Below are 21,688 nucleotides of genomic sequence, written 5' to 3' on the forward strand. Positions count from 1 at the left end.
ATTATTTTTAATCAGATTTACATTTCACTTGAATTGGTCTCAAACTATTGACTCTCTTCTGACTGAAGTGTAAATATGAACATTGTGTATGTATCCAATTAACCATTTCACATCAAACCACTGTGAATATGTTTGTATTCATCTCAGGGCCTGGGTTATGTACAAATTAATTCCCTGTTAAAGAGGCTCAGGATGGAAAACCTTTTGATCTGTGGGTATTTAATAGATCCGAGGTTTGGGAGGAAAACCACACACTTAAAATAAGTGGTTTCTTGACAACCTTTTCCTGAAAACCAGGCTTTCTGACCCCAAACCGGACATCATAGTAAGTTTGTAGATAATAGAAAGTACCTTTAAGAGTGGGACAGAGGACTGTAAAAATAAAGACAACAAAAAAAGACATAACATCAAAGACACAGTTAATAGACAATATCACAGACAAAAGGCTAAATATGGTTTGAAATAAAATTGTGCTGAAGGATATAAGGACTTTAACTCACCTGAACAATTGGTGAGGACCTGTGAATGAAAATAAAAACAGAAAAAACTTAAGTTCATGAAACCTTGACACCGTCTCATCTTTAAACATCAAAACAATAAACGTGTGTCGCACTGTTCTTTTGCGCAGGGAGGTGAGTTTTGAAGTGTAATATGTTCGAATAATGTAGGAAATATGATGCATTACAAAGAAAATGTGAACAGCCCCGAATATAAAATCACATATAGTCACAAAACCTGAATTTGAACCACATGCCTGCTGTGTGAACGTTGCCCATGTGACGTAATGTACAATTTCAGACTAAACTGGACTGGATATTCTAATAAACCTTTTATGACTCACCCCAGTGCAGGCATTTTTGTGTGTGATGTTTCCAAAACAAGAGTAAAAGGTGCAGAAATGAGGGCCACAGCTCTCCACAAACGTGTTGATGAAATGGACTTCATTGGCGTACACTGTTCCCTAAAGACACACAAACAGACCACATGTTCAAAGGAGGAGTGTGGTGTGTTCTCTCTGTGTCTGCGTGGGTTTCCTCCGGGTGACTGTCTGTGAGGAGTGTGGTGTGTTCTCCCTGTGTCTGCATGGGTCTCCTCCGGGTGACTGTCTGTGAGGAGTGTGGTGTGTTCTCCGTGTCTGCGTGGGTTTCCTCCGGGTGACTGTCTGTGAGGAGTGTCCTCACACAGTCCAAAAACACATGTTGATAGGTGGTGATTGGTGACTCAAAAGTGTGACTGAATGTGTGAGTGTGTGTTGCCCTGTGAATGACTGGCGCCCCCTCCAGGGTGTGTTCCTGTCTTGCGCCCAGTGATTCCGGGTAGGCTCCAGACCCACTGCGACCCTGAACTGGATAAGGGTTACAGACAATGAATGAATGAATAATTGCTTCTAGGGGCATAGGATCATGTTACTGAAAAAAAAAAAATCTCTTCTCCTATTCTAGATATACATGTAACATGTATACATATGCATGTTTCTACATGTGTAAGAAGCTGCTGGAATTCAGCCAAAAAAGCATTACAGAGGTTAGGCATTAAAACTGGAGGATCTCCCCATGGTTAGCATTAGGCGTGGTGATTTTATGCTCATGTTCAGCTGCTCCACTGTGTGCCAACAAACTTTGGATATATGAGTTACATCACCAATAACATGTGCAGATGTTATTCTTATACACATATGTCGGCTACTCACATTCATATTCCAGCTGTAAGTTGGGCAGTGCTGTATACTGTGATTCAGGAAGAAGGAAAACGTCCCATTATGATTTGACTTTGCAAAACACTGGCTACTTGCTTCAGCAAGGAATAACCAGCGGCAGAGGATGAGAGCTGTGACAAAAACTGCACAGAAAAATGACAATAGTTATTGTGGTATCAAATAAAGACCAAGCTAAAACAACAAAAATAAATCAACATTTAATATTTCGAGAAGAACTAACACTGTGTTAAGGAGACCCACTTCCGTATATGAACTGTCATCATTCATTTTTATGATACAGCTGTCCTGCATTTTACTTCATTCAAAGAACATGGGGAATATGTGCAGCACGGTGGCGCAGCAGGTAGTGTCGCTGTCACACGGCCCCGGGGTCTTGGGGTTGTGGGTTCGAGTCCCACTCCGGTTTACTGTCTCTGGGGAGTTTGGTGTCTTGCCACCCCCGCCCATGAATGAGTGTTTGAGTAAAATGTTATTATCACTCCTTAAACTCCAGAACCCAATCTCTTTCATTCACTCACTCATTTACTGTAACTGCTTTATCCAGTCAGGGGTCATCGTGGGTCAACCTACTGGGACCAGGAGCACACACTTAATAACTCTCCAACACTGCCTCTCTCAAAAGTAACAACCCTCCACGTCTCTCTCACTGTGTTTTCCTGTTCTTTGATTCTTCTCCTGGCCACCGCCTCTCTCTCTCTCTCTATCTGTGTGTGTGTGAGAGTGAGAGTGAATGAGAGAGAGAGAGTGAATGAGAGAGAGAGAGAGAGAGTGAGAGAATGAGAGAGAGTGAGAGAATGAGAGAGAGTGAGAGAATGAGAGAGAGAGAGAGAGAGAGAGAGAGAGAGAGAGAGAGAGAGAGAGAGAATGTAGTCTAATCTGTTCGTGGGACACCATCATAATCGCTGAATTAAATAAACAAGATTTCTGAATACGTATAAACTCGCAACTGGACAAACAGATCCCGATTTGACCGTTAAACTGTAGCGAGTGTAAATGTGAAATGTAGCTGTCACCTGTGTGAAGAAAACCCGTATAGATCTTGGAGCTCATCTTCGTGGGTCTTGTCGCTGCTGTTAAAATCGCTTCTCTTGTCCCGGACCCACTGACGCGGATTCGCCAGTCTACTCTCAGACTGAAAAAGAGGCGCTGCACTGTCAAACAGTTTTGGGGGCGTTAAACTCAGCCTGCCCCGACCACTCAGAGCTCTCCTGGAGTCGACACGTGGAGAGCTCTGAGTGGTCGGTGCCCCACAAGTACATATCTCTGCAGGCCGGAGTCCCGGAAACCAGCAAGTGGGAGGGGCGTACGCAGCAAGTGGGTAGAAACCAGAAAGTGGGGGATTTAGATGTTTTGTGGGAAGGCGAATGTAGGAAATGCAGCCTTTGTGTTTTGAAAAAAAGGCATAGTTTATCTCCAACAGAACTAGGTGCCCTCTACTAGTTGTAGTTTAAAATATTACGTTTCAGTGAAAACGAAATACATAGCACTTCTGATATTTCAATTATATATTTTTGGAAATCTGATTATGGGGTGAACTGCAAACTTATGAAATCCATTAGGTCTCTCATGTCTACAATCATTATTTTTGATTAGATTACAGAATTATAGGACTGTATTATTTATTTTGTACTCAGCACAGTGTTGGATTATAATCAGTTTAAATGTGTAAACCCTTAGATAACACTTATGGCCCACTATTGAAATAAATATTTAAAGGAGCTCCTTTCCATTAATGGACATGGGAGAAATGGTGCTAATAATTTGCAAATAATCAGTCATGGTGGGTGTTTATGACAATAGAGTCAGTGCATGTAGCTACAAGTTAGGTGAACTTAATAAGAGGGAAATTCACTGTAATGTAGTTATGGTTTAATGAATTCCAAGATAGTGGTGCACCCTTTCAGGAAATTTGGCTCAATTAAGAATATAAATAGACATTCAGAGAAGTTCACTGTACTTCATCTAGTTCCTTTGATTGGTTTTAAATGATTCTTTATAGAAGTATGTCCTTGTTGTAGAGTATTATGTATTACTCTTTGTGTTCAGATGATCACACATGCTTTGATTTGGCATCAGAACCAGGTCCTGGAACACCCTACTCACAAAATTAGTTGAATCAAGTTTGTATGAACAGGTAGAATAGGAGCAGAATTGGATAACACTGGCTTAGACTGTCAGAAAGACTCCCTTTCTTCTTACCTGGATTGTGCATGTGAATTTGTAGAAGGACTATCATTCATTCATTCATTGTCTGAACTGCTTATCTAATTCAACTCCTCACAGACCGTCACATGGAGTGTGGCTCAAACCCACAACCTGGAGCTGTGTGACTGCATCACTACCTGCCGCACTACCGTGCCGGCCGAAGGGCTATCCATTTATTTTAATATAGTTCATTTATTCAGTTTAATTTATTTCAGAAATACACCATATGTACAAATATTTGAGGACAAATTTGTATTGAATATATTCTACATTAAGTTGCAACCGTTACTAACACAGATGTGCACACACTGCCTCTCTGATCCCTGTAGAGAAATACTGACAATAGAACTGGATTCTCTGGAGTAGAGAAACATGAACCTAATGCCAGGCGAGGAATATATAGCACCCCAGCACTGAGCTGTGCTGATGAACCCATATTTACTGTCATGTCTCTTGTCAGTAAGTGAGTAGTAGCCTATATGTAAGCAAACATTATCATTCTCAGTACATGTGGTCTCAGTTAAATGGTTATTCTCTTTTTATTGCAGGAATTTCACATATTAATCCAAACACAAACAAGTCTGTAAGTCACATAATGCTGAAAATGTACTCCATATAATGTACTCAGTGTTTACAAGGTACAATATTAACACTGAAAACAAAAGTTATTACATGGTCCCCAGGCATACAGCTGTGCTACAAAATACACAATAATCTAACACAATATCCCAAAGAACTCACTGACATTCTCTTAAACTTCCAAACAATGCTCAAACAGAGCAATCTCAGCTGCATTAGTTATGGAAATTTGTTAGAACAAAGAAAATAACTAGGATACCTATTTTGTGCAGGGCATTTTACACAAAGCAGGACGTCACAGTTAACCAGACAGCCTAGGTTTCTAAAAGTATCAAACTATACACATTGTCTGAACTGTGGTGTACAAGGTGCCCTGCAGTCTAGTCTCTGTGCCTTAAGAATTGAGGTGAGGGGCCTACAGTCCAGTTTACATGACTTAAGAAAATTCTGGGGTGAGGGGCATGGCGTAACCACAAACATCGCATTGACCCTGAGACCCTGCTCATCGACACAAGCTTTCAGAAACAGCTCCATATCAGCCCTGTTTTTAAAAACAAATAAAAAAGTTTATTTAGCCTCTGGGTCGTCTCCAGAGCCTTTACGACAACTACATATCTCGAAGCCAGCGACGTGCTTGAGTCGTGCTTAAAATGTTCTTCCGCGCTCACTTGGAGCTGTACCTCCCACTTGGAGCTGCCTCCGGCCTGCAGAGATACCCTTCTCGTCGGGGCAGGCTGAGCTTAACGTCCCAAAACTGTTTGAGTCGACACATGACCGTAGGAGGAGTACTCCTCAGCAGGAAGAGGATTAATTAGCTTTTTTATTTTATTTAGCTTTTTTGTTGTTTTTTAATTAGCTTATAATTAGTTATATTTTTACACACTTTATTTATGAAAAATGTATAGAAGTGCACTGAAGGGAAGAAATTCCTTATTTTTGAATTATTTTATTGTATTGTTCGACTTGAAAAACAGAATTAGTTTGAAACTGTTTACAGTGTTTGTTGTGGTGTGTTAATGTTGTTCTATTGTGGTTTGTCAGCCCTCTTGTTGTGTTGAGTGATATTTTGTACACTCCAAGGTTTGTAAAACCTTAATGCACTGAAAGGAAGTTCTTTTTTTTCCTAAGAACAATTCTAGTTGAAAAAAGAAAGAAACAAAGAAAGAACTAGAAAAGATGTGTAGTGAGGGGAGAATTTTTATTTTATTTTGTATTGGGTTTCTCCTTTTCTACCTCCAAAAAATATTTATTTTTCTAATGTTAAGGCAAACTTTGTTTTGTTGCTGTTCCATTGTTTCTAAACAAAAATGTTGATTGTGATAATAAAAAAGTATTTTTTGGTCACGTACAATGTTTGGTGAAATGCTATCCTAGGTCTTTTGAATCTATGAAGCTTAAATATTAAAAAGTATCGGTATCGATATCGGCAATACTGGCCTTGAATTTACTTGGTATTGGATCGATACCAAAATTCCTGGTATCGCCCACCTCTACTTGTGACGGCTCTGCCTACCATAGACATGTTCGCTTTTTTTTAGGGGTGCTGTAGGTGAATTTAGTCCCAGCACACCTAAAATAGGAGTAAAATTAATTGTTGTTGTTCCTGTAGAAAAAATAGGTAAAAATAAAAGCTACAGTTTTGTATGTGATAAACAGAAAAAAAAATGTTACAACATAATATTTAACAAAGAAAATACAGCACGTACTTGCCTTGCAAATGGAATGAACCACTACTCAGCTGATCGCGTGTGCACACACACACACACACACACAACTGTACAAAAAGGAAAAAGCGAGCAACACAGGCACAGATTTTTTTTTTAATGTTGTTGTTCTTAGGTAGGTAATAGCTAATGTGGCAGACTGCCAATCAACCAATATTCACTGTTTGAATTAGAGAGAGAGAAGCTAGCTGTTTTGTCGTTGGTAGTCTTTATGTGTATCAGCTCATTAACGTTACAGGATATTGTAGCCAGGTTCAGGTCAGAGAATAAGGTCAAAATGATGTGATTTCATTGCTCACAATGGAGTGACAATATGCCCTGAAATATCCAGAACATTTTCTCATGCTTCCTACAGCCTGCAGTGTAAACTCCAGCTAAAACCAGCTTGGAATTTAAGCTGAAACAAGCTGTTTTTCTCCATGCTGCACACTTTATTATTATCAAACTTAATAATGAATTACTTCATTCATTTTCTGCCTACTTATTCTGTTCAGTTATTTCGGAGCCTACCCCTACCCATACACCTTGGACAGGGTGCCAGTCCATCACAGGGCACTACACACTCACACAGTCACAGCTACCGACAGTTTTGCCTGGTCTGTCCACCTACCAGCATGTGTTCTGTGGGAGGAAATCAGAGCACCTGGAGGAAACCCACAAAGACACATGGAGAACACACCACACTCCTCACAAACAGTCACCTGGAGCGGGGCTTGGACCCACAACCTCTGGAACCTGGAGCTGTGTGATAGTAACACTACCTGACACAGTGATTTGTATACAAATAATTTCATGAAGGGCAGCTTGATGGCTTCTAGGAGGTCCAGGGTTCAGTCCTGCTCTCGGCTCACTCTCTGTGTGGGGTTTGTAGGAAAATGTTTTAGTGCTGGGTTTTGAATCCGATCACATCTCTGTGGCCTTTAAAAGGGAAAGGTGGTTTTGTTTTGTTTTTTTTAATATATAATATTTTCCCCTGCAACTTGGACACAGTGTACATCTTTATGAACAGAATAAACCAGAGATATATAAAGAGTAATTATTCCAGTGGTGGAAGATTAGGATAATTGTGTTCAAATATGCATTGAAAAAGTCAGAGACTTGTAGAAAATAAGTCTAGTCACGGTGGTGTCGCCTTAGTTACATGATGGAATGGTGACCTATGGTAACTTCCTGCTCTCCTCACTGGTGTTGTGAGGCTAAAAAAATACAACAAAAAAACACTATTTTACTGTCATCAACAGTATAATTAAATAGTGCTGTTAAAATTAAAAACTAAACAAAAGTGTGGAAGATTCAAAACTGGCTTTTGACTTTCGCTATTCTTTAGCACTTCCTACAGCAGTCCCTTCCCCCTCAACCTTTTTCACATTTTAACAAGAATTACATTTTAGATTTGATTTAAAACAGATTGTTTTATGGATTGTGTGTTGTTTAAATTCAGTGGTGGTTATGGAGAGTAAATAAAATATCTGTGAGCCCTGGCTGTATTTGTGACCCCTGGCTGTATTTGTGACCCCTGGCTGTATTTGTGACCCCTGGCTGTATTTGTGACCCCTGGTTCAGCAGCACTGTAAAAATATAAAATCAATTAGTGTATAATGATAATAGTGTGAAACACAGCACTAATTCCCTTCTATTCAGCTGCTGATGGTTGTGAATGTGAGGCGTGACAATAAAAGCGTGTGGATTCATGTGGGCAGCACAGTGGCTTGGTGATTAGCACATTTGCCTCTTAGCGCTGGAATCTTGGCTTCAAGTCCTGTCTGGGTGGAGTTTCCCTGTTCTCACTTTTTACATTTTCCTTCTTAAAGCGCAACACACAACACGTTACCTCCAGATGAACCCATTTTTGCTTCATACAGCTGGTCATCTTCATGAGATTAGCCGTGGGGTGGAGGGGCTGAATTTGTGGTAGCTTTCCCTGACAAGTGTAACATCAAATGTAGCCTCTTGGTATCTACAACTTGCCATAACAAGAAACACACTTCTGTCAGAGTCCTAAATTTCTACCTGCTCCCTACATAGTGTACACTCCTTTAAATCTGGACAGAATCATGCAGTTTATGGCTAAATAAAAATTGTCTCATATTAGTCAGTCATTAACACCCTGCTTTTATAGTTACATCAACAACATGGTGCACTACAGGGGGAATAATGCGCCTTTTGGGATTCAACTCAAGTGTGAGATGAGAGCTCTCTCTCCGTGGATTAAACTATTATTTTTAATCAGATTTACATTTCACTTGAATTGGTCTCAAACTATTGACTCTCTTCTGACTGAATTGTAAATATGAACATTGTGTACGTATCCAATTAACCATTTCACATCAAACCACTGTGAATATGTTTGTATTCATCTCAGGGCCTGGGTTATGTACAAATTATTTGGTGAGATTCTCAATAAGTGGTTTCTTGACAACCTTTTCCTGAAAACCAGGCTTTCTGACCCCAAACCGGACATCATAGTAAGTTTGTAGATAATAGAAAGTACCTTTAAGAGTGGGACAGAGGACTGTAAAAATAAAGACAACAAAAAAAGACATAACATCAAAGACACAGTTAATAGACAATATCACAGACAAAAGGCTAAATATGGTTTGAAATAAAATTGTGCTGAAGGATATAAGGACTCTAATTCACCTGAACAATTTGTGAGGACCTGTGAATGAAAATAAAAACAGAAAAAACTTAAGTCAATGAAACCTTGATGCCGTCTATCTTTAAACACCAAAACAATAAACATGTGTCACACTGTTCTTTTGCGCAGGGAGGTGAGTTTTGAAGTGCAATATGTTCGAATAATGTAGGAAATATGATGCATTACAAAGAAAATGTGAACAACCCCAAATATAAAATCACATATAGTCACAAAACCTGAATTTGAACCACATGCCTGCTGTGTGAACGTTGCCCATGTGACGTAATGTACAATTTCAGACTAAACTGGACTGGATATTCTGATAAACCTTTTATGACTCACCCCAGTGCAGGCTGTCTGTGAGGAGTGTGGTGTGTTCTCCCTGTGTCTGTGTGGGTCTCCTCAGGGTGACTGTCTGTGAGGAGTGTGGTGTGTTCTCCCTGTGTCTGCGTGGGTCTCCTCAGGGTGACTGTCTGTGAGGAGTGTGGTGTGTTCTCCCTGTGTCTGCGTGGGTATCCTCCGGGTGACTGTCTGTGAGGAGTGTGGTGTGTTCTCCCTGTGTCTGTGTGGGTCTCCTCAGGGTGACTGTCTGTGAGGAGTGTGGTGTGTTCTCCCTGTGTCTGCGTGGGTATCCTCCGGGTGACTGTCTGTGAGGAGTGTGGTGTGTTCTCCCTGTGTCTGTGTGGGTTTCCTCAGGGTGCTCCGGTTTCCACCTACAGTCCAAAAACAGGTAGGTCGATTGCCAACTCAAAAGTGTGAGTGTGTGAGTGAATGTGTGAGTGTGTGTCACCTTGTGAAGAACTGGCGCCCCGTCCAGGGTGTGTTCCTGCCTTGCGCCCAGTGACTCTGGGTAAGCTCCGGACCTACCGCGACCCTAAACTTCATAAGCAGTTATGCGGTTACACACAATGAAAGCTAAAATAATAATAATAAATTAACCCCTCAATGCTTCTGTGAGCTCCGTATACCGTTAGAAACCCACGCTGTCTCTGGGCAGAAAAATATGAGTCATCAGCAAAAACATATTTCTATTATTGATTTATAGTTTTTCAAGGTTTTTTTTAGGTTTCACATCAAATAACACTGGATTAGAACAACAAATATAAACTAAAAAGCTTAAATAATTATTTATTGTGTGTTTTCTAAATGAACAAGTATTATTTCATCATTTTTTAAAAAGATTATAATAATAATAATAACTGTAAACATTATCAGCATCTGAGAAAACTGCCAAAGTACCAAAATGTTTTTTATTTGTTGGGATATTGTCCATATTTGCCCTGAACTAAATTCCTGAAAGTCTGGGCCTGCTGTGACTGTCAGAACTTTATCAGTCATACATCCCAGAGCTTAGAATATCAAGAAAAATATGTCCGTCTGATGCTAAAAATTTATTTTGTCACAGTAATATGACAAATGTAATAAATGTGCATCAAAAATGCTTATGTTTTCAACTAAAATACACCTCACACTAACAATCTGTGACAAGATATCCGATGTGGGAATATTATTTCAAGGCTGTACATTGAGAAATATGAAAAAAAAAAGCAGGCGCTAGGTAAAATTTTTGGTCAAAACATGACAAATTTATAAAAAAATTGATTTATTGGTCAGCATGAAAACCTCAAGTGATTACATATTTGAGTAGCTAAGGTTCTTTAGAAAATAAAACAACATAGCCATATTCAATATGTCACATAATTACTGTTTAAATGCAACTGAAAGAGGCACTGACAAATAAACGGAATAGCAAAATAGCTATATATATAGAGTCCATAGGGTTAACATTTAAAATTTAGAGAAGAACTAACACTGTGTTTACAAACCAGATACTGCACTGCAATATTTACATGCAGTTTAATCTAAATAAAGACCAACTTCCATATATGAACCGCCATCTTTTATTTTTGCTGTCCTGTATTTTGCTTCATTCAAAGAGCAGTCCACCCTGGTTCAAAATAGTTACAACATGGTAGAAGTGGGCAGCATGGTAGTGCAGCAGGTAGTGTCGCTGTCACACAGCCCCAGGGTCCTGGAGTTCGTGGGTCCAAGCCCTGCTCCGGGTTACTGCTTTTAAGGAGTTTGGTGGGTGTCATTCCCCCCATATCCGCCTGGGTTTCCTCTGGTGCTTCTGTTTTCTCCCACGGTCCAAAAACACAGGTTGGAAGGTGGATTGGCTACTCAACAGTGTCCATAGTGTGAATGTGTGAGTGTGTGTCACCCTGTGAAGGACTGGCGCCCCCTCCAGGGTGAGTTCCTGCCTTGCTCCCAGTGATTCCAGGTAGGCTCCGGACCCACCGCCACCCTAAACTTCATAAGCAGTTACAGATAAGGAATGAATGTTAGAGTAAAATAATAGAGTTATTTCACTCCTTCCACCCCAGAATCCAATCTCATTCACTCACTCATATACTGTAATTGCTTTATACATTTCAGGAGTCACCGTGGGTCAGGAGCCTACCAGGACTGGAATCACTGGACAGGAACACACACTGGACAGGGTGCCAGTCCATCACAGGGCACCACACACACACAAGCAAATTTAGAACAGCTAATCCACCAACAAACATTTGTTTTTGGACTGTCGGAAAACTCAGCATCTGCAGGAAACCCATGCAGACACAGAGAGAACAGGCCAAACTCCTCTCACATATTGTTGCACCACCACGCAGCCCTCCAAGAAACAAACATCCTGTTTTATTGTTTCACGGTCTACATTCCATCCTTTCACCCTTCCTAACTCTAACACTGCCTCTTTTTTTTTCTTATGGGTTCTGTGGGTTCAACATAGACGTCCTCCCCTGCAATGTGGCAGTCTTGTGATTCTACAAAAGAACATGCCGTTACAAAATATGACATGCAGCACTAAGCTTACAAATGTTTTAGGAAAATCATGTAATGAAAAACCTTTTTACAGATCTGTACTGAGTCATAGTGTAAACATACACGACATTAATAAAGCAATTACCTGTTATCCTCACTGAATGTTCGGACTATGGTTGGGCTGAATTTGAATTCCTGCTTCCCTCATAGTCAATCCATGAACAAAAACATGGTCAATGATGGTTGCTCGTGTTTCACCTGAAATTATCATTATTCGTCTCATCCCTCCTCTTCTTCCACCCCTTCCCCTTACTCTGCCTCTGTTTCTATCCATAGGGAAACTTCTACCACCGGGACCCTTGTACTGGCTTATATTAGTTTCTTCACATCATCTGTCACATGTGGGATCAATTTAGAGTGGCTGTGTTTAAGTTGTGATACCAGTGCTTTATTTAAGTTTCACTTTTGCTACCTGTGCTTAACATTATGCAACCCACGTGCATCAGAGTACAAAATGTGTTTTAGTGGGTGAAAATACGTTTGCAAATTGTGTCTTAATAGGTGAAATGTACTTATGGTTCTGCCAAATGGGTGACAGTCACACAGCTCCAGGGGCCTGGAGGTTGTGGGTTCGATTCCCGCTCCGGGTGACTGTCTGTGAGGAGTGTGGTGTGTTCTCCCCGTGTCCGCGTGGGTTTCCTCCGGGTGCTCCGGTTTTCTCCCACAGTCCAAAAACACACGTTGCAGGTGGACTGGTGATTCGAAAGTGTCCGTAGGTGTAAGTGTGAGTGAATGTGTGTGTGTCTGTGTTGCCCTGTGAAGGACTGGCGCCCCCTCCAGGGTGTATTCCCGCCTTGCGCCCAATGACTCCAGGTAGGCTCTGGACCCACTGCGACCCTGAACTGGATAAGGGTTACAGATAATGGATGGATGTATATTCACATCACCTTTATCAGTGTTTAGTTCATTTGTACCAGTAGATGGCAGCAATAGTGCTCACAGCATTTAGTCTAGATCCTGCTCCACAAGAAGTAGAGAGTGGAGGAAGAAGCCGAGATATAAACCATTTTCTTGGACCAAGCTATCTTTCAGTCTTGTTTTGGGAATTAAGATGGGTACGATTTTACTTTTCTTACACTTTATTTTACTAGAAATATCTTAAGGAACCCACGACTTGATAACTAACAACCTTAACATTCAGTCGCAGTGTGGACCATTAACGGAGATTACTGTCATTCTAAATGTATTATTCATAGTTTGTTTGCAAACTATGCGGGTTTTTATGGTGTGGTATGTTGTTATAAGCTGAATATTGTTTGTCTGGTGTTAGATTTGTTTTTTTTAAATTGCTAGTTGTGGTTGGTAATACTAGGCTAAATACAAGCGAAGCGTTTATGCTTAATTTAATAAATTCGGTGTGGTGTAACAAGGCGGTTTGTTGGGTCAAGTCTTCTGCACGAAATAATTACTTAGAAAAACGTAAAATATAAATGTGAATGCATATTTTATAACCTTATAGTTTTTGCAAGTGTCTTAGTTATTGATAAGCTCTGTTTCCAGCCGGAACAGAGAGAGGTGAGAACACTGACGTGTCCCATACCGCACACAGCTACAGTGACGCTACACAGTGACCAGAAGTTTGTGGACATCTGCACATTCATGTTTTCTGAATTACGTCTGAAGTAGTTTGTCACACCAGAACATCACGAATTACTTTGTTTACACCTATTGAAGTACATTATCTTAAAATATTTATAGAAACCTCTTATAATGATTGAATTAAGCTTGAACTGTGTTGAATTAAGTGGAAATGTGTCAAGTGATGGAGCTCCTTCCAATACCTTTGAGATGAGTTTTAATCATCTGACATCATACCTGAAGTCAGTAGTTCTCTCAAACCACTAGTAAATTATCTCATAAAAATAAGATATTTAGGAGTTACTCCCAAGAATAAAATGTCCAATCACTTAAAGCAACACTAGGTAGTGTTTTTACCGTAAAATAACAGCTTCAAATGCTGTGACACTTTACTGGTCTGTAATAGGGAGAATAAAGCCTCTGTAACAGCAGCACAGCAGAAACTTCATTATGTAACATTTAGACACCACCCACTTCCTCCCCCTCCCCTTATTTACAGGACAGTGCTGTTAAAGTGAATTTCACTCTGCAACTCTAGGTGGAGCCCATCTTTCTTAGTGTTCCTTTTAAAAGTACCTCAGACACAACCCTGTAACCACACCTTCATTCAGTATGTGCAGATATATGAATATGTCATTAGTCCCGCTGCTGGCCTGTAGCTCAAAAGTACGGCCCCGCTAGTTGATGGGAACGGTTTCTTTCATCAAGTAAGAAACCCTGGCGTATTCACTCGTTTGAGTCTTTGTAACACTGCAGTTTCAAAGAAGAAATGCTCATGAAAATAGCCTAGATTTCAGAAGGAATGTTGTGGTTTTCTAACGTTTGGACGTAGACTGAGCATGAGTCAGAGGCTTCTTTTTGCAAAGAGGCCATGGGATTTTCTTCTTTGTTTCTTTGAGTCTGTCCTTCTAATAGTGTGCACAATGGATGCTGCTTCTCCTCATTTTCCATGCAGCACAAGAAATGTAAACAAGAGATTAAGTAAAGAATTTCATTAGAATTGTTAAGAATTCGCACAGTAGCCTATAAACAACCACTGGAAACAATGTTGCTGCAGCAATGATTAGTCATATATTCTCTCTCTCTCTCTCTCTCTCTCTCTCTCTCTCTCTCTCTCAGCTGTAAATACAGGAACGTCTCTTGTGTTGTCCAGTCTGTTGTCCGTGCTGGTCTTTGCGGGTATGCAGATGTTCAGCAGGCAGCTGGGGTCCACAGAATGGCTGACCATCTTAGGAGGCTTCCTGGGCTCTGTGCTCTTTGTCTGCTCCCTCACTGTATCCTGCTTTACATTTTGATTTCTTACCTCACTGACACGAGATCAGATAGTTTTCAACACACATGCAGTTTTTTAAAAGCTGTGAATAGATTATACTAAGCATTTTTGGTAGAGGTTTTGAAAGTCAATACATAAGGCCAGATATTCATCAAACCTGTACTGTTCAAACCAGGGTTGTTATACATTTTATTAATTTTGAAACACAAATAGAAATAAAGTATAATTATACGTTTTGCTTTTTCCCAGTCAGTTAATTTAAATTAGAATGCATCAACAGTGTTTTCTAGAAAATATTTTTAATAGATTTTTCTTTTCGGTTTTTCTTAAAGAATAAACACTTTGGTTGAAATTGTATGAACCCAGAAAAAGGTTCTCTATAGACCTTTGATCTAGTTTTTGGCGTGCTGTTGCTCAGAGCATATGTATTCAAAAAACAAACATCAAATTGAGTGGTGTGAGTTGAATTGGTTCAGTTTTGTTTCTCCTTAACCTTCACTGCTAGGCCTTCAATAATTTGGAGAACCTTGTCTTTGGTAAAGGTTTTCAGGCCAAAATCTTCCCAGAGGGTGAGTGATAACCTGATAATCATACAATGATCATGATCATGTTTATATTATGGCTGATCATTATAAAACATAGTCATAATAAGTTTCTTTTCTATATTTCAGTTCTTTTATGCCTGTTTCTGTCGCTGTTTGCCTCTGGTTTGGTACATCGAGTGTGTGTCACCACATGGTGAGTGTACAAAAAAAAACATCTGTCATTGTTTCCAAGAAAGAAATATAGAGATCATGTAGAAGCTCATTTGTGTGGATACCTACTGACACCAGCATTGACAGATTATTTTATGTTTTTAAATAAATGAAATGCCTTGAATCTGTTTTTTTGAACTGAGAAAAGTCCAAAGAAAATATTTCCAGTGTTTTCACTAACCAACATGAAAGTATTTTGCAAGTATAATCACGTTTTTAATTTGATGCCTGCAAATAAACTCCTCTTTTCACCATTTCACACTGTAAGGTGAATATTAAATGTTTATAAATGCACTGTCTTTATATATTTTATTGTCTAAACAGTAAAATACCTGTGCTGTGTTCAGAGAAGTCCATGTTTTCAGGTTGTATTTGGGGTGCATCAGATCATGACCATGGCATGGGTGACTTGCACATGTGAGACGTTTCCATTGATGTGGAAGCAAATATTGGGTATTTACAGAGACATATGCTGCCATCAAGAAGAAACCTTTTCCTGGGAAGTCCATGATTATTTCAGCAAGACAATGCTTGGCCTTCTGTACATGCTACAACAACATGGCTTCATAAACTCAGAATGCATGACCTACCTGCATTCCAAATCTTTCTCCTATGGCACATAACAGAGGGAGAGTCAGGCAGTGGTGACCACAAGCTGCTGAGCAGCTGAAGACGTGTATCAAGCCAGAATTGCACTTGCAAAATTTTAAGAGTTAGTATCCTCAGTTCTGCCCCAACCTTTTTGGAGTGTGTTGAAGGTATCAATTTCTAAGGTGTTTACAAAATAAAATTAAGTTGTTATATTGGAAATATTTTCTTTGTGGCTTTGTCAGCTTCAAGGGTGTTAACAAATCATATATTTTAGTTTTTATTGCAGTTTAGAAATGGTCCCAGGCAAATTTGCTTTGTCAGATTTCTGAAAACTGATGCTGTGACCTGAGGGCATCAAAAATGTTGACCCTAACAGGCATTTTGTATATACATCATTTCTGGCTGTATATTATCGAGCATATTTAACCAGCTCAGATCAGCAACCGAATTTCTTACTCATCTTGAGTTAGATACTATAAATGTGCTGCTAATAATAATGTGCATTGTGGTTTGCATAAATAAAAATGAACTTGTTTTTATACGGCAGTGAGTATTTACTATCACTAGGGGCCTCTACCCTGGTAACTAGGCTGTGTAGACAGTTGTACGGCTGAAAAAAAGCTAGTATACTGCTATCTTCTCAAATAGTAGCATCCTTTTGTTTTTACATTTATTATTGCATTTGTTAAATCATTTGTACCTGTCTTTTTCTTCACAGTTTGATTTTCTCACTGTTCGCTCTCTACTACATCAACAAGGTTTCTGCAGCTCTTTACCAGGCAGCTGTTCCTGTGGCAACACCTGCAAAAACCACCAGCAAGGGCAAGAGGAAAAACTAAAACCCTGTATCTTTATTGTCCAAACAACAACAGTCTCACACAGAGGGGTGTATAACGTGGCGCTGCATTAACGTTATGTTTAAAAGTTGGCAAATTCTATGATTTCTACATTCCATTGTTTTCCAGATATTTTAATGCCCCAGTCTCGCTAAAATTACAGCTGAGAATCTAGAAGAGAAAGGTATAAACGGTCATATTTGAATGTTTATACAATTGTAGTTTGTATCATGTTTGTTCACATGGGTGTATCTGGCCATACAATGGCTACTGACTGGGAATATCAATATGAGTCTTCTCATACCAAGAGCTGTGTGAATTGGTTCTGCATTTGAAGTATTTTGGTTAAAAAATTTATTATTAAAACACTCAAAAACTATATAAAATCACTGTAGTTTTTTTTATTTGATATTTATCTTCACTGACAAGTAAAAAAGCACAGACCAGTAATGGGTTTCTTTGTAAGCCAACAGCCTTAGGGTTTTCTGAGAATCATAAGACTCAGTTTCGACCCTCAGTCATGTATTTGTCCGTGTGTGTGATAGCACACAGTTCAAAACAGCAACACATGGATTTAATTAAAGGACTACTCCAGTATATTTCAACCTTCTACCTTCTACATATCAATTAATATCAATAAGATCACTATCAATTCTGGGACTTAAATAAAAATAATAAACCATATAAGTTAATAATGATATATAGTTTCAATTTAAACAAACATTTGTGATGAGGATTGAGAGGAAATCTTTTAAATCTAAAATTAAATCAGGAGCAACGCAATATATAGTAGTTCTGTTTATTTTCACTGCCCCTTCTGGTATCCATGACAATCAAAAAGCACTTATGAAAACTGCCCTCACATTAATTCAGCTGCACTGGTTATAATCAAGTCAAATGTAATCATTTTATTAATTTCTTTTTAAAGTGTATTTAGTGATTCTTGGACATGATTTAAGCCTAGTCTCTACCTGGAATGTAGTTCCAATGTGGAATGTAAATTACAAATATTTATGTTCAAGAATTAGGTTTAATTTCAGTCTGGAAATCCAGCCCAGTGTATAATAACCCTTAACACCAGCACCTGTCATAAAAGTTACTCATGTAAATGCGTAATAACTACCCCCTTATTGCACACGGCCAAAATTATAGTTTTGACGACGTGTCAAATGTCCTGGTGTTTTAATCATTTTAATATATGCCATTTAAGTTGGTACACTCAAGATAACTAAACACAACCGCATTATTTATTTAAAAATGTCTAAATATGTGCCAGGACGAAGTCACAATTAAATAATTCCCTGTCCAAACAATACATTTACAGCATTTACCAGGTGCTCTTGTCCAGGGTGACTTATAAAACTGCTTTTATTTATTTATTTTATTGCATTTATTATTGAGCATTATCAAAATAGCAGAATACACTTATCCAGTTCAGAGCTGCGGTGTGTCCAGAGCCTACTTGGAATCATTGGGCACAAGGTGGGAATACACCCTGGAGGGGGCGCCAGTTCTTCACAGGGCAACACAGACATACACATTCTGACATTTTTGAGTCACCAATCCACCTACCAACGTGTGTTTTTGGAGCGTGGAAAGAAAACGGGAGCACCTGGAGGAAACCCACGCAGACGCAGAGAGAGCACACCACACTCCTCACAGACAGTCACCCGGAGGAAACCCACGCAGACACAGGGAGAACACACCACACTCCTCACAGACAGCCACCCGGAGGAAACCCACACACACAGAGAGAACACACCACACTCCTCACAGACAGTCACCTGGAGAAAACCCACACAGACACAGAGAGAACACACCACACTCCTCACAGACAGTCACCTGGAGGAAACCCACACAGACACAGAGAGAACACACCACACTCCTCACAGACACCTGGAGCGGGAATCGAACCCACAACCTCCAGGCCCCTGGAGCTGTGTGACTGAGACACTACCTGCTGCGACACCGTGCCGCCCCAGAATGCACATATTTAACAGAAATACTTTGTCCAATTACACTACCACTATGAATATTCCATCCTTCAAAACTGTTCTCAAAAGAATTACTGACATTATGTTCCTCATCAGAGAGACGCTAACTTATAAACAAGCAACCACACACACACACACACACCTCAGCTGCCAGACATTTTTGATTTTTGAGATAAGTGTTTATGGACTGATGAATATGAATAGGTCTGGGTTTATGAAAATAAACCCCAGGCTGTCTCTGACTGTGGATTGGCTGTGTACAGTGATCCTCAGTAATGCTACAGGAATCCATGCTCCAATCATGATAAATTGGGGTGGAGGACGGTCCTGCTTCTTACCCTATCACAATAAGGGCTTCTGTTGGTTTATACAAGAACATTAGCAGCAAGTGTCCTCATACAAGAGACCTGAGCTGTGTCCTTAAAGGACCTGTGTGACTTGTAAGGACATGTATTTTATCGGATCATTTCAAGTATATGTTTACTAGTGTATCATGACGTGTTCATGTGTTGATTTGAAAGTACCACAAAAGAATCCATCAAACACCACTTTCTATATCCAAACAATATTTAGTGACATTTGGAACAAAACGTAATATTTCCAAGAAACACACGAGTGAATTAATGTTAACTTTCAGTTTGGATAATTTCCTTTCGTCATGTTCTGATTCTGTTTTGATGATGTGTGAATGGACACTGCGAATTTCATTCATTCAGTCATTTTCTCTAACCACTTCTTTTTATAGAAATGACAAAAAAATGTGATGGTTTCCCAGACAGGGGTTAATCCTAGTCCTGGATTCCTCAGCATTTTGAATTGTGATTTTTCATTAAAACCAGGACATAGCATATGACTAGGCCCAATCCCCCTCTGGGAAACCATCTCAATGTGCTTGGATACCAGTTAAACACTGTTTTGAAACTAAGATTAATTGCGTTTATTGATTCCTCTTCTGTAAAGACTTCACCATGGTCAGGGTCGATGTGGGTCCATAGCCTACCCAAATCATGGGGTGCAGAGCAAGAACACGCCCTGGACCGTCTGCACCATAGGGCATTAAAACACACAGCCAGTCCGTCATAGATTCACACCTGTGGATAATATTACACAGACAACCAAACTACCAACAAGGTTTGTTGGATTGTGCAAGGAAACCTTTGCAGACACAGGGAGCTGCTGTTATTCTTTCAAAAACATTGTTGTTCATTAAATTAAACACTGCAAATGACCCTTGTTCAAAAGATTAACTGTCCATAAATATGTGGTCATGTCCACTTGAGAAGTTGAATTATAAATGTGAAATTTGGTGGACTTTCCCTTCTTGTCTGTTACACTCCTGTCCTGGAATGTAGAGAATGAGAACACTGCTGAAGGATGTTGAATCAGTTCAGACAAAAGAGGACAGGTAAAGCTTTAGCCCTCGTGGGCTGTAGAAGTGCTAGACAAGTCTGGGCTCAACATTAGGTTTAAAAGAGCCCTAGTACTCACAGGTTTACACAAACCTGTCCTTCCTTTGGTGCTTTTCCACTAGGTAAAATATGTCTGTTTCAAAGAATTAGGTTTATGTCAATGGCAAAGGAACGTAAATCTCATTTTTGCCCTGGACATATTGACTTTGCTGTGGAAGACATGGCCTTAAAGTTGCAGAAACTTGTCCTCAGAACATGAGCAATGATTTCTTGCTTGGTTGGTTCTGTGAGAAAAATCTGAAGTTTCCAGAAGAATGGTGTTATTACAACACACCCATCACTGATATCTGTGAACTAAACGAGAGGGTGTAGACTTTTGGCTGCTTTTACAAATATGTAGCCTTCCAGCCTAACCTTGGCATAAGGAAATGAAGAACTGGAGATCACAACATCAATCAAAGATACAAAGCAAATAGGTCACTTAACACCCATGCAAGACCTGGCAGACCACCAAACTGTCCCCATCGGATAAACAGTACTTAAAACTTTGAACTTGCAGGCCTGGAGAACATCAAGCTTCACCCTCTTTTAGGGTATGTTTCTGACCACTCTTCCACTGTGCAAAGACAGTTTATAATGATATAAGTCTATCAAGAAACTCTTACTGAGAAAAGGAAATTTACTAAATGAATCCCAGATTATTGACCAAACCAATGAAGATGCTGTCTTCTCAGGCAAATAGACAGGTCACTCCAGAGTCCAAACCTAAAATAAAACTGATGTTTTTGGAATTATCTAGTTGGTGAGAAACAGAACATACAGCAAACTTCGTTCATTCATTATCTGTAACCACTTATCCAGTTCAGGGTTGCGGTGGGTCCAAAGCCTGCATGGAATCACTGGGCGCAAAGAGGGAATACACCCTGGAGGGGGCAGCAGTCTTTCACAGGGCGACACACACTCACTCACATACCTATGGACCACCTACCAATGTATGTTTTTTGACCGTGGGAGGAATCCAGAGCACCCAGAGGAAACCCACGCAGACACAGGGAGAACACACCACACTCCTCACAGACAGTCACCTGGAGGAAACCCACACAGACACAAAGAGAACACGCCACACTCCTCACAGACAGTCACCCGGAGGAAACCCACACAGACATAGAGAGAACACACCACACTCCTCACTGACAGTCACCCGGAGGAAACCCACACAGACACAAAGAGAACACGCCACACTCCTCACAGACAGTCACCCGAAGGAAACTCATATACGTTTTATGTACAGTATATGTATATCTTACTTATGAAGACCAGTGTGCATAATAACAGAACAATAAGGCCAGAGTTAAATAGCAGTGCGGAGGGTGGGGTGGGGGGATTGTGTGGGTGTGCTGGGTGTGTCTGCAGACTAAACCAAGCCCTACAAATGGTCACATGCATCTCTTGACGTGGATCCAAAATACACTCTCTCTTCCTCACACCCCCACACACAGAGCTATT

At 40.0% G+C, this 21,688-nt stretch overlaps 1 protein-coding gene across 1 annotated transcript; it reads left to right on the forward strand.

The window, feature by feature from the left end:
• Positions 1 to 12,643: 12,643 nt before the first annotated feature.
• Positions 12,644 to 17,144, forward strand: krtcap2 (keratinocyte associated protein 2). Its single transcript, XM_066683962.1, has 5 exons — positions 12,644 to 12,801; positions 14,444 to 14,598; positions 15,103 to 15,166; positions 15,269 to 15,335; positions 16,662 to 17,144. Exons 1-5 carry the CDS (start codon positions 12,798 to 12,800, stop codon positions 16,780 to 16,782), a joined length of 411 nt encoding a protein of 136 aa, XP_066540059.1. The 5' UTR covers positions 12,644 to 12,797; the 3' UTR covers positions 16,783 to 17,144.
• Positions 17,145 to 21,688: the final 4,544 nt, after the last annotated feature.

This window comes from Hoplias malabaricus, chromosome 10, assembly GCF_029633855.1.
Source record: "Hoplias malabaricus isolate fHopMal1 chromosome 10, fHopMal1.hap1, whole genome shotgun sequence".
Taxonomy (NCBI): Eukaryota; Metazoa; Chordata; class Actinopteri; order Characiformes; family Erythrinidae; genus Hoplias; species Hoplias malabaricus.

What these genes read in the sequence shown, in the direction of transcription:
- krtcap2 (XM_066683962.1), top strand. An exon ending in GGCCAAAATCTTCCCAGAGG is followed by an intron (nt 15,167 to 15,268) that starts GTGAGTGATAAC and finishes TCTATATTTCAG; the next exon opens with TTCTTTTATGCCTGTTTCTG. An exon ending in CGAGTGTGTGTCACCACATG is followed by an intron (nt 15,336 to 16,661) that starts GTGAGTGTACAA and finishes TTTTCTTCACAG; the next exon opens with TTTGATTTTCTCACTGTTCG.